General features: G+C 46.0%; 1 protein-coding gene across 1 annotated transcript in view; it reads left to right on the top strand.

Annotated features, from left to right (window-relative positions):
- The first annotated feature begins 1,901 nt into the window (after positions 1–1,901).
- The window catches only part of LOC147725744 (uncharacterized), a 101,873-nt gene continuing 89,502 nt past the window's right edge, over positions 1,902–14,272 (top strand). The window contains exon 1 of the mRNA XM_086964489.1: positions 1,902–3,225. Within this exon, the coding sequence (XP_086820615.1) occupies positions 1,902–3,225 (1,324 nt within the window). The remainder of the gene's footprint in view (positions 3,226–14,272) is intronic.

Here is a 14,272-nt window from a genome sequence, read left to right as displayed (position 1 = left end):
TTTAGGACTTTAGTTACATTATAAATCATTTGTTGATGGTACCATACTCGTTTTAGGAATTGTGGTGGGTTCTAAGGTGATTTTACCATGTGAAAAAACCTTCTGCTGTGATATCATGAATATTGTTTGAAAGAAAACTAATATCTCATGATTTTCCCACAGTGGTTTGGAAGGGGATCTATAAGCTAAACTGAAAGCATATTTTCTGTAAATTCACATTATCTTTCTCAGTCATGTGAAAATGAAGTCTGACATTCTCAGTAAAACATGTACATCCAACAAGGACAGAGACTGTCAGTTGATTCCTTTGTGTTCTACTGCAGCCTCCTAGAGTGTTCTAAAGAACAACTAGAGCGCTAACAGTCCTACTTATTACAAAGGTATGGCACACCTGAAGCCATCTTGATTGGAATAAAGTGGTAACTCTTAAAACATTTAATTTAAAAAGAAACATCATGAGGGGGTATATTTTGCCATAGAAAGTATGATTAGTGCTGCAGAATGAAAAATTAGGGCACATTTTGAGTGACTTCTCAAATCCTTTTCTATTTCATTAAAACATTCTGACATGCAGTCTCCCAAAATGGCCACCAGAGACAAAAGAGCCCAAATGTAGCCCAAATATCACCCAGATGTAGCCCAAGTATAGCCCAATGACAGAATGTCCCAGAGTGTTCTAAAGAACAACTAGACGCTAACAGTCCTACTTATTACAAAGGTATGGCACACCTGAAGCCATCTTGATTGGAATAAAGTGGTAACTCTTAAAACATTTAATTTAAAAAGAAACAACATGAGGGGGTATATTTTGCCATAGAAAGTATGATTAGTGCTGCAGAATGAAAAATTAGGGCACATTTTGAGTGACTTCTCAAATCCTTTTCTATTTCATTAAAACATTCTGACATGCAGTCTCCCAAAATGGCCACCAGAGACAAAAGAGCCCAAATGTAGCCCAAATATCACCCAGATGTAGCCCAAGTATAGCCCAATGACAGAATGTCCCAGAGTGTTCTAAAGAACAACTAGAGCGCTAACAGTCCTACTTATTACAAAGGTATAGCACACCTGGAGCCATCGTGATGGGAATAAAGTGGTAACTCTTAAAACATTTAATTTAAAAAGGAACAAAATGAGGGGGTATATTATGCAATAGAAGGTATTATTAGTGCTGCAGAAAGAAAAATTAGGGCACATTTTGAGTGACTTTTCAAATTCTATGTCAGGACGGAGGCGAGGATTATGCAGTCCTTTCTTCTCTTTATTATAATCAGCACTTCAAAGAAAACCAATCAAAACGTTTTTCTTGAACCACAACTCCCATGAGCACATGGGAAAACAGTGTCCATAGCAACCAACAGCCAATGATGGATCCGTCCGCCGTATAACTAGCCATGACGTCCTCTTCTATTCCTCTTTCTTCTCTGCTCGTCAGATAAGTCAAACCTTTTATCTTCCTGACGTTTGGTTGTCTTGTGTAGATTAAATTGTTTTGCTTGTGCAATAGCGCTTGCTTTGTGGTGCGCTTGATTTGCTTTCAGATCCTCGGCAGTTCGACGTGCGTCAGGCGCTGCTTGCGCCGTCTCTGCCGTTTCCCTCATCGTGGGCTCTGTGGAGAGCGCCTTCGCTTCCCCTTAGCTCCGTAGGGCGCCGCTGTTCGGGTTAAGGCTGCGACTGCGGCGCTTGCCCCTCGGATCGGTGCGCTGAGGCAGGTTATCACCTGACTCACCAACCCTCGCCTGACACCGGGCCGGTGTAGTTACGCGCCCTAGTGCGCGACGCCCTCTAGTGGCGGTTGTCAGTCACCGCACCCTTAATTGACAGCGCTACTGTCTGAGCACCGGCGAGGGGGCTACCTTCTGTAATTAGTTAAAGGTGTTTAGTGCTCTCACCCTCACACAATGCAGACTGCTGATCAGTCGGCTCCCCTCACCCAGGGGACGGAAGAACCTGGCTGCTCCCATCCACTGCTGCCGGCAGTTGGCCGCGCGTTGTCACAGGCGCTGGATTCGGTGCTGGCTCCTTTGCGGGAGAGTGTGGAGGCCCTCACTCAAAGTATCCCCGGGGTGTTCAGTGGCGCAGTTCCTGCGAACCGCGGAGCCAAAGGCGCGCAGGGGGGGGGGGGAAAGTCGGCGAAGCGTCACGCGGGGCACTTGGAAGAGTTCGACCGCCTGAGGGAATCCTTCCATAAAAGTGCGCGAACGCTTAAAAATTTACCCTGCCGGGAGGGCTTCTTCCCCGGAGATGATGGCGACGAGGTCGCCCCGAATTCAGACCTTGATGATGGTTTCCCCTTGGAGGGAGAGGGTGTAACCGAGGACGATACCTCCTCGGACGATGAGGATGAGGGCTCAGGACGCCCTTGGCGCCCGGCGTCGCACTCCTCAGAGTCCCTGGAGGGGGATGACAAAGTCCCGGACATGTTTGACCCGGCGAGGATCTACCATCCGCGTTCGTCGGAATGGACCCCGGATCCCAAGGTGGCGGCGTATGTAGCGAGTAAAGTGCGCCAGCCCCTGGAGAAGGAAGTTCGGACCCGCATGCGGGGTGAATGCCCTCGACCTAAGCTGGAGGGCAGAGTGGCAGCCACTCCTGATATTGACGAGAAACTGTATGCGTTCTTCGCCAAATTTATGAAAGACCCCAGGAAGGGTATTGATCGCTCCTGGCGCAGCTGCCAGGATAAGCTCCTGGACGCCGTAGGCCCCGTCACCCAGATCATCCAGTTGGCCGAGAGGGCCAAGGAGTCGGGGTCTCCGATGTCCACGGAGGTCGTGGCAGGTTGGGCTCAGCGGGCCCTATGCTTCCTGGGGAACGCAAATTGTGCGTTGGCGGCAGAGCGGAGGAGATCCCTCCTCATTAAGATAGATCCGAAACTAGGAGATTTGGCCACGTCGGAGGCGGGCCCTGTTGCACAAGGCAGGCTTTTTGGGGAGCCTTTTATTAGGGAACTAAACAAGTTTGTGACAACTTTCTCTGCACTCGACAGAGCACAAACGTCCATAAAGAAAATTTTTCCTGGACGGGTTTTTGCAGGGGCCGGACGAGGACGGGGTCGCTCCTCCGGCCGCCAGCCCCAGCAAGGCCCTAACAACAAGGCCCAGCAGCGCCGAAATAATGGCTGGAACGATGGACGCCAGGGGAATTTCTACCCTAGCAGAGGCGCCGGCCGAGGGCGCGGCAGAGGTTACCACGGCGGTGCAAACGCACCAGGAGGCCCCTCCGGTGAGTGTTACCCTTTTTTCCCCAGTCGTTCTGGGAGGGAGGCTTCGGGATCACCTCCACAACTGGGGCAAGATCTCCTCGGACCCGTGGGTACTCCAGACGGTCAGGGGGTTCAGGATAGAGTTCTATGGCACTCCCCTCCAGAGGGTTCGCCCTCGTCCCTTGGTTTTCTCCTCAGAGGACAAGCATCTTGTCGACACAGAAATCGCAGATCTCCTCAGAAAAGGCGCGATTCGCAGAACGCGCCTGCACCCTTCGGGCTTTCTCAGCAATATTTTCCTGGTCCAGAAAAAGGACAAAGGGTTCCGCCCGGTTATCAACTTACGAGAATTCAACGAGTGGCTGGTCTACCGCCACTTCAAGATGGAGGGCATCCATCTTCTCCGGGACATTCTCCTTCAAGGGGATTGGATGGTCCGTCTGGACCTGAAAGACGCGTATCTCACGGTACCGATCTTTCCCCCTCACAGGCGCTTCCTTCAGTTCCTGTGGAACGAGGAGGTTTATGAATTCCAAGCCCTTCCGTTCGGCCTCTCGTCGGCCCCATGGTGCTTTACGAAGCTCCTTCGGCCAGTGGTGGAAACACTACGCGAGAGGGGGGTTCGGATGATCATCTACCTCGACGACATCCTGATCATGGGGCAATCGTCGGATCGTCTGCGGTCACACTTGACCATGACTATTGCCCTGCTCCAGGACCTGGGTTTTGTAGTGAATGCCCCGAAATCGGATCTCCTCCCGAAGAAACAAATCTCTTTCCTGGGCTTCCTCATAGATTCTGACACGGCGAGCCTCAGTCTCCCGCAGCAGAAGGTGATCAAGATCCGCAAGGAACTTTCTCAGACCCTGAGCAGAGACAGGATCTCCCTTCGACATCTGGCTCGTATTGTGGGCCTCCTCTCCTCCTCGATCCAAGCGATCTTTCCGGGCCCACTACACTACAGGGCTCTTCAACGCCTGAAGGCACAACATCTCCGGAAAGGCCTCACTTATTCCGAGCTCATCTCCCTTACGGAGGAAACGAGAACGGAGTTGCGTTGGTGGATAGAACACATGAGTGCATGGAACGGGAGAGCGATCTTCGGATCCAGCCCGGATCTGATCATAGAATCGGACGCCAGCAGAGCGGGCTGGGGAGCCCGTTGCGGCGAGATCACGATGGGGGGCCGTTGGTCGGAGGACGAACTTCGTCTCCACATCAACTGCCTGGAGCTTTTGGCGGGCTCCTTTGCGATCAAGTCTCTGACGCAGAACAAAGTGTCGTGCTGTATTCTGCTGCGCATGGACAACATGTCAGCGGTTCAGTATATCAATCGCCTGGGTGGACCTCGGTCCAGGGCCTTAGCGAACCTGGCGAAGGATTTCTGGCACTATTGCCTGGAGAAACAGATTTCTGTCTCGGCGGAATATCTCCCGGGCACGCAGAACTCAATAGCGGACTGGCACTCCAGAAACTTCCTGGACTTCAGCGATTGGAGGCTGCACACAGCGGTCTTTCAGGCCCTGCAGGGAGTGTGGGGTCCGTTCACGCTGGACCTGTTTGCCTCCCGGCTCAACCGTCAACTTCAGAGGTTCGTGAGCTGGAGACCGGACCCGGAGGCGGTCGCGGTCGATGCCTTCTTACAGGACTGGTCGACGGAACAGGCGTACGCCTTCCCTCCTTTTCTCATGATTCCTCGAGTAGCGTCTCAAGTACGCCGCCAACAGGCCTCTCTGGTCCTAGTGACCCCCTTTTGGCGGGCTCAAGCCTGGTTTCCCTCGCTGCTGGAGCTGTCTTGGGACTGTCCAATTCTACTGCCCTCGTTTCCGTCACTGCTTTCGGGGCCTCTGGGAGAGGGGCACCCGCTGGTACTTCAGGGGACCCTGGTCCTCATGGCATGGAGGATTTCCGGGGACGATGGCAGGACGACCGCCTTTCGGCGGGAGCAGCAGAACTCATCAGCAGGGCCTGGGCCCCTGGTACGATCAAGAGGTACCGATCGGCTTGGCAACGGTGGCGTCGTTGGTGTCTGGGAAGACACGCCGATCCGGTGGGGGCCAACATTACCCTCGTTCTGAATTTCCTGGCCGAGCTGTCCGACTCGGGGTTGGCGTATCGGTCCATTAATTCTTTCAGGTCCGCCATTTCGGCGGGGCATGTTCACGTCGATGGACGTCCGGCGGGAGAACACCCTTGGGTTTGCAAACTCATGAAGAGCGCTAGGCTTTCTACTCCTCCCGAGCCCAGGTACTCCAACCTCTGGGATGTCAATATCATTCTCAGGTTCTTTACCTCTTGGCGTGATAACAACTATTTGTCTAGAAAAGAACTGTCAGCTAAGCTGGCTATGTTGCTGTGTCTGATTTCGTGTAAACGAGTCTCTGACGTGCGGGCGCTTGACGTCTCGGCACGCGTTTTTACTCCGGAAGGGGTAACGTTCACAGTGGCTAGACGCACAAAGACTAGCATCAGGTCAGTATCCTACCCGTCCTTCTCGGACCACCCAAAATTGTGCGTGGTGCGTTGCCTTAAGGCGTACGAAGATATGACCGAGGATTGTCGCCCGCCGGGGGAGCGTCAACTCCTCATTGCTCTGAGGAAACCTTTTAAAGCGGTTTCGTCTCCGTCTATTGCCCGGTGGGTCCGTTGGCTTATGGCCGAGGCGGGCATAGATGTGACAACTTTCGGAGCTCACTCTGTTAGAGGTGCCATGGCTTCTAAGGCCATTCAGGTAGGTGGTAGGTTAGAGGACATCATGGCAGCAGCGGACTGGTCCTCGGAGTCTACCTTCAAAAAGTTTTACTTCAAGCCTATCTATGGCGCAGCAGAGCTTGTTGTGGATAAGCTTTAAAACTGCATAATCCTCGCCTCCGTCCTGACATAGAATGCAAAATTTCCTAGCTAACGTAACGGAAAGTTTCAATTCTATTAAGGACAAGGAGGCGAGGGTTATCCCACCCGGGCCGGGGCGGCCTCGTCCCCCCCGGGTACCTTCGTATTTCAGTAAGTACTACTTTTTGAAGTATTTTTTCAACTGTATTTATGCAATGCATTGTAAGAATCGCTGTTTTTTAACTTGTCAGTTCACTGGTTGCAATCTGTAATGTTTAGGCACAAATCATTATGCTTCGTAGTCTCTCTACATGCTATGTATTGACGTGACTCGCTTATGGTCAGAAGAACTGGATAACGTTCTCCTTATTTACTTTAGGACACGACCAGAAAGAATGATGTGTCTTACGAGAATTTCTGCCTCACAGAGAAGACGAGGAATAGAAGAGGACGTCATGGCTAGTTATACGGCGGACGGATCCATCATTGGCTGTTGGTTGCTATGGACACTGTTTTCCCATGTGCTCATGGGAGTTGTGGTTCAAGAAAAACGTTTTGATTGGTTTTCTTTGAAGTGCTGATTATAATAAAGAGAAGAAAGGACTGCATAATCCTCGCCTCCTTGTCCTTAATAGAATTGAAACTTTCCGTTACGTTAGCTAGGAAATTTTGCATCCTCTTCTATTTCATTAAAAAATTCTGACATGCAGTCTCCCAAAATGGCCACCAGAGACAAAAGAGCCCAAATGTAGTCCAAATATCACCCAGATGTAGCCCAAGTATAGCCCAATGACAGAATGTCCCAGAGTGTTCTAAAGAACAACTAGAGCGCTAACAGTCCTACTTATTACAAAGGTATGGCACACCTGAAGCCATCTTGATTTGAATAAAGTGGTAACTCTTAAAACATTTAATTTAAAAAGGAACAAAATGAGGGGGTATATTTTGCCATATGAATTATGATTAGTGCTGCAGAAAGAAAAATTAGGGCACATTTTGAGTGACTTCTCAAACCCTCTTCAATTTCATTAAAACATTCTGACATACAGTCTCCCAAGATGGCCACCAGAGACAAAAGAGCCTAAATGTAGCCCAAATATCACCCAGATGTACCCCAAGTATAGCCCAATGACAGAATGTCCCAGAGTGTTCTAAAGAACAACTAGAGCGCTAACAGTCTTACTTATGACAAAAGTATGGCACACCAGAAGCCATCTTGATTGGAATGAAGTGGTAAGTCTGAAAACACTCAATTTAAAAAGGAACAACATGAGGGGGTCAATTTTGCCATAGAAAGTATGATTAGTGCTTCATAAAGAAAAATGAGGGATCATTTTGAGTGACTTCTCAAATCCTCTTCTATTTCATTAAAAAAATTCTGACATGCAGACTGAAACATGCACTTTGAATACCAGCAGCAGACGTCCCTGGTGAGCAGTAGCTTTACTACAGTGATCTAATGTGCAACTAGAGTGCTAACATTCAGAATTTATGGCAAATGTGTGACACATCTGAATGCCTTCTTGATGGAACCAAAGTAAACAAGCATTGAAAATGCAATAGATCTCGCCCTCGTTTAAGTTAAAGCCATTCTGTTTGTAATGAGGTGGCTTTTTAGCTTTGCTTTTATTAGTGTTTTTTCAACTTTCATGTAAATAACATGCATCTGTATGCATATAAGTATATGTATGCATGCATTTATGTTTGTATTTATATAGATATAAAGATGATATATGTTTATATATGTATGTATATATATATATATATTCACTGAAAAAACCATAGGTTATAGACCATATATAGTTTGGAATTAGCATTTACAAAACCTTGAAAATTCACTGAAAAAACCATAGGTTATAGACCATATATAGTTAGGAATTAGCATTTACAAAACCTTGAAAATTCACTGAAAAAACCATAGGTTATAGACCATATATAGTTAGGAATTCGCATTTACAAAACCTTATTTTACTCACACAAAACCATTGAAATTCCATATATAGTTAGTTGCACTAACTATATATCGCGCACCCGCAATCCACTGCTGATGATGTCACATATTACATCATTCATGACATGGTCAGTGACATCACTGATGACATCACTGATGACATCTCAAATGACATCACTGATGACATCACTGATGACAACATCCAGTGACTGTATGTTTCTGTAAAGTTAAAATATGTCTTACATATTGAAGAATGAGTGGATGTATAAGTGTCTGGATGAAGGATTTAGTAGGTGCATGACTGACTGTATGAGTGAGTGATTAAATGTGTCTCACTGAGTGCATGGGTTAGTGACTAAACTGTCTTAATTTGTGCATCATTATGTCTGTTGTTCTGTAAACTGTTGCATGTGTTGATAAGTAGCTATATGAGTAACTATATGGGTTATTGATTGGTTGCCCAAGTATTTGTATGGGAGACTGAGTGTGTGTGTGGGTGGCTGGGAGGTGTATGACTCTGTGCATAGATGTGTGAGCAGTTGATTCACTAGATGTATGGTTTCAAAAGTGCATGTGGAAACAGCTGTATGGGCGGTTGACTGTGTGCATGAGTGTATTGGTGAGTGAATGGATATCTCAGTGCTACATGTCAAAGTAAGTACATATGTAAAACACAGTACATGTGAGAGTTGACATATATAAATAACTGTGCATTAGAGCCAGTGAATGTGTGAGTGGCTGTATGGATCATTGTGAACTTGTATCAGGGATTGTATAAGAGAGTAATATGTGTTAGTATATGTTTGAATAAGTAAAGTTTGTATAACTGTATAGTTGAGGAAATTGAGGTGTGATTGATTCTTTGCATGACTGACTAGGTGTGTGAGTAACTCCATGGATGAGTGACAGTCTGTGAGTGTCTGTTTACACTGATTGTATCTAAGGTTATATTAGAGTCTGAAGAGGTTCATCGTATTATCACATGAATGATATCATCAGTGATGTGATCAGTAATGTCAAATGAGATGTCATCAGTGATGTCATCAGTGATGTCATTTGAGATGTCATCAGTGATGTCATTTGAGATGTCATCAGTGATGTCACTGACCATGTCATGAATGATGTAATATGTGACATCATCAGCAGTGGATTGCGGGTGCGCGATATATAGTTAGTGCAACTAACTATATATGGAATTTCAATGGTTTTGTGTGAGTAAAATAAGGTTTTGTAAATGCGAATTCCTAACTATATATGGTCTATAACCTATGGTTTTTTCAGTGAATATATATATATATACATATATATTCATATACATATATATTCACTGAAAAACCATAGGTTTTAAACAAGTTATAGTTAGGAAGTTGCATTTAAAAAACCTATGAAATTCACTGAAAAAACCATAGGTTTTACACACGTTATAGTTAGGAAGTAGCATTTACAAAACCTATGAAATTCACTGAAAAAACCATAGGTTTGACACATGTTATAGTTAGCTGGATATTTTACTCATATAAAACCAATGAAATTCCCCCGTTATAGTTACTTCAGCTAACTATAACTCGCGCGCCCGCAATGCACTGCTGATGACTTCACATATTACATCACTCATGACATGGTCAGTGACATCACTCATGACATCACTGATGACATCATCCAGTGAATGGGTTAGTTCTGAAAATTAAATATGTTTTATATATGTTTATCTGAAGGTTGATGGAAGAAGAATTGAGTATATAAGTGTATAAATGGCTGCTTTTTAGGTGAAAAATAGATTGTATAACTGACTGATTAAGTATATCTTAATGAGTACATGGGTTAGCGAGTAATGTTTAAATATATACATATCTGTATCAGTCTCTCAGTTTCTGTGTAAGAGGCTGCATGTGTTGGTGAGTAGCTATATGAGTGATACATAATGTCTATATAGGTTATTGTTTGTTTGATTATTAGTTGGAGTGTCTGAGTGTCTAAGTGTCAATATGCTTCGTTGGGAGATCTTACGTAGTGCATAGATGCATGAATGAGTGACTTACTGTTTGTATGTGTTGTAGGCAGCATATATGCTGGACTGTATGGGTGAGTGAGTGTGTGTGTTGAGTAGGTATATAGGTTATTATTTGTTTTTTTCTGTATGAGTGTATATATGACTGTCTAAGTGAATGAATAACTGTTTTAATAGTGTATTTCTGAGTAAGTACATATGTTTGAAACTAGTACATATAAGTTATGTGTGAGTAACTCTATGGTTGAGTGTCGGTGTGTAACAGGATGATCAGGATGTATCAGTGTATAAGAACATATGGTGACTGAATACATATATGAGTGACTGTATATAATATATGAGTGACTGTATATGTCTGTTAATGAATAAGTGGTTGTGTATATAGATCTTCAAATTACTAAATAGGTGTGTTCTAAGTGGCATTGGTATGGCTATTGTATTGAAAATGTCATTTTCTATTTTTGAGTGTGTGTAATAAAGGTTATATTAGGGTGAGTGAAGGTCTGCCACTCTTCCACAAGGATGAAGTCATCAGTGATGTCATTTGAGATGTCATCAGTGATGTCATGAGTGATGTCACTGACCATGTCATGATTGATGTAATATGTGAAGTCATCAGCAGTGCATTGCGGGCGCGTGAGTTATAGTTAGCTGAAGTAACTATAACGGGGGAATTTCATTGGTTTTATATGAGTAAAATATCCAGCTAACTATAACATGTGTCAAACCTATGGTTTTTTCAGTGAATTTCATAGGTTTTGTAAATGCTACTTCCTAACTATAACGTGTGTAAAACCTATGGTTTTTTCAGTGAATTTCATAGGTTTTCTAAATGCAACTTCCTAACTATAACGTGTTTAAAACCTATGGTTTTTTCAGTGAATTTCATAGGTTTTTTGAATGCTACTTCCTAACTATAACGGGTTTAAAACCTATGGTTTTTTCAGTGAATTTCAAAGGTTTTGTAAATGCCAGTTCCTAACTATACCGTGTGTTGTACAATTGTGGTCGAATGTGTGCATGGTTTCATCTCTCTTGATATAGGATGGATGTCGGCTGTTTGATGTTCAACAATCCTTTAACCCCTCCCACGCTTATGACGGAACCGCTCCGTCATAGCCCTCGGGTGGGCTGCGCTGGTGACGGAGTGGTTCCGTAATGGCCCGCCCGGCACGCCTGCGCGGCGCTGATTTCGCGCCTGCGCTGACGTTCTGAAGAACGGGCGGGGCCATGACGGAACCAGATGCGTCACGTTGTAAATAGCCCGCACCATGGCGCATCTTTTGCACCGTCGCTGCGTCACAAAAGTGACGCAACGGCAGCGCAAAACAGGTGTAAGGGGCTTGTAAATCTGCCCCAAGGTGTCTAAAGGTAGGGTAGTGAGTTAAGGGAAATTAAAAATATGAATGAATGAAATGGCATTTGTAATGCGCAGCTATGCCCAATGGGCGTCAAGGCGCCTAAATCAAATAACAGGCTGTCAGCAGTCAGAAACAGAGCTAACTGGTATGCTTTAATAAAAAGCCAGGTTTTCAATGACTTCCTAAAAAGATCAAGAGAAGGCAGTGACTTGATCTCCAGGGGGAGTGAATTCCACATCTGGGGTGCCAGTATGGAAAAAGCTTTGCTCCCCCATCTAGCCTTCTTGGCTCGAGGGATTACCAGTTGATTGAGCTCACTGGAGCGTAGGCATCTGTTCAGGACATATCTGGTGAGTAGGGATCCAAGGGCATCAGCCGAACCTGCAGTTAAAGCCTTATATGTTAGACAGAGAAGTTTGAACGTGATCCTTGAGGGAATAGGGAGCCAATGGAGATTCTTCCTCGCCAAGGTCATAGATGACAACCAAGGCAGGGCAAGGGCAAACCGCGCTGCCGCATTTTGTATGACCTGCAAGCGCTGCAGAAGGCCCTTGTTGGCCCCGGCGTACAGTGAATTACAGTAATCGAGCCTTGAGCCAACAAGGGCGATCACCACCTGTTTCCGTGCCTGTGGGGAAAGATAATGGACGATCCTTTTCAGGGTCCTGATGACGCCCCAACAGGTAGCCACCGTTCTGTTGACCTGAAGCTCCATAGAGAGCTGGGTGTCAAAGATGACACCAAGGTTCCTGGCAGATTGTGTAGGTGTGGGGCAGATGCCTAAAGAAGGAGGCCACCACTCACCTGACCACATGCCCTGATCTTTGCCAAAGACCAGGACCTCTGTCTTGTCCCCGTTCAACTTTAGGAAGTTGGAAATCATCCACTCTGCAACAAGTTGCATGCAGGCCCTAAAGTTTGACGCGGCTTCACTCACAGAGTGGGTCAGGGATACCATAATCTGCGTGTCGTCGGCATACGACACTACCTCCATCCCCTGAGATCTTACTAGTCTTGCAAGGGGGGCCACGTAGATATTGAACAGGGTCGGGCTCAATGCCGACCCCTGTGGCACCCCACATTGCAAAGACTTAGCAGGGGAGAGGTACTCACCTAGCATGACACGCTGCTCTCGTTGGTATAAGAAGGAGCTCAGGAGACTGAGGGCCGGTCCTTCTACCCCTGCCTCCCTTAACCTGGATGTTAAAGTAAGGGGAGACAGGGTATCGAATGCTGCTGTAAGGTCCAGCAGCACCAGCACGGTGGTTTGACCCAAATCAACTTTTCTGAGGATGTTATCCATGACCTTGGTCAAGGCAGACTCCGTGCTATGCAGCTTTCTAAAGCCATGTTGGGACCCGTCCAAGAAACCTGAGGCATCAAGGAAGTTAGAAAGATGAAGGTTCAAATGGGTCTCCAACATCTTGGCAGGGGCCGGCAGAAGGGAGATGGGTCTGAAGTTCTTCAGTACTCCGGGGTCTAAGGTGGTCTTTTTCAGCAGCGGCTTTACAATGGCTTTCTTCCAAAGTGAAGGAAAAATGCCTTGTTCCAAGGCTCCATTCATTACTTCCAGCATCGGAGGAAGAATGATATCCCTACAGTTCTTTAGTTGTTTCAAAGGAACTGGATCAAGTGGGGAAGACGATTTCGTTTTGTCCAACAGGCTATTAAGTCCCTCCAAAGAAAGAGCAGGGAAATGTTCGAGGGACTGGGGGGTGTCTCTGCTCCAGGATTCCAGCAGTTTAATTCGAGAAGAGTCCTCAGAACTCAGAGAATTCCTCTGTGATTGTAGAGCTATGTAGATATCATCTATTTTTTTGTAGAAGAAGTCTGATATATTGTTGCATAGCTCCTGTGAGGCAACCACAGGGTCTGGTACCTGGAGAGAGCACAGTGAATCCACTATTTTAAAGATCTCTTTAGAGGATGTTAGAGAATAGGTTAGGTTGGTAAAATAGTCCTGTTTTTCCTTAATCACTCTATTTTTGTACTCTCGTAGCAGGCTCTTATAGACTTCTCGATCTTTGGGATCCCAGGATTTACGCCATCCACGTTCCTTCTGTCTGCATTTTTGTCTAAGAAGCCTCAGGTCAGTTGAGAACCAAGGGGCAGTTGGCTTCTGTCGAGCTACAGATTTCAAGGAGGGAGGGGCTAATTCATCAGCGGCTCTGGTGATAGCATCAGTGAGTTCTTGAGCCGACTCATCCACCTTCCGCTGAGTAGTAATATTGGTGTTAAGAATAAAAGGGGCGAGAGCCTCATTTGTAAAATTTCTGAAGCTCCTTTTAGAGTATTTTTTGCCAGTGCCCGAATCAATATCAGAGCAGGGGATGTCTAGGGACAGTGGGACTGCTAGGTGGTCGGACCAAGTAATCGGTACCGGCGTTCCAACATCTAGTCTAGAGTCGTTAGAAAAAATCCCATCAAGGATGTGCCCCGCCTTATGGGTCGGGTGGAGAACTCTTTGGACGAAGTCGCACGCCTCCAAAGAATTAAGCAAGGAGGAGGTATCTTTCGAGGTCATATCCTCTAAATGGAAGTTGATATCCCCCAAAATGGTAAGATGTGGTCTACCAAAATAGGGTTCCAAAATTCTAAAGAGTTCTGGGCAAAAGTTAACTCTGGACCCGGGGGGCCTATAAAGTAAGATACCAGAAAAAGAGCTCGAAGGAGCATGCACAATACAAAAGTATAGGGCCTCAAAGGGGTCAGTAGGAACCGATAGGGGTTTTATGGTGCAAGAAAGAGTGGATTTAAAAAGAATAGCTATTCCACCACCTCTACAACGGAAGAGCAGTATGGAAAAGAAAGTAAAGGAGGAGGAGTGACAGAAGTGGAGTGAGGATGGACATATGTAAGGAGAGTAAGGGACAAAGAGAGATACATAGAGTAGGGTAAGGGGAATGAAGGTAAAA

Source organism: Lissotriton vulgaris, chromosome 3_2 (assembly GCF_964263255.1).
Source record: "Lissotriton vulgaris chromosome 3_2, aLisVul1.2, whole genome shotgun sequence".
Taxonomy (NCBI): domain Eukaryota; kingdom Metazoa; phylum Chordata; class Amphibia; order Caudata; family Salamandridae; genus Lissotriton; species Lissotriton vulgaris.
Note: the sequence above shows the minus strand (reverse complement) of the source record. Positions and strands in the feature narration are given on the sequence as shown.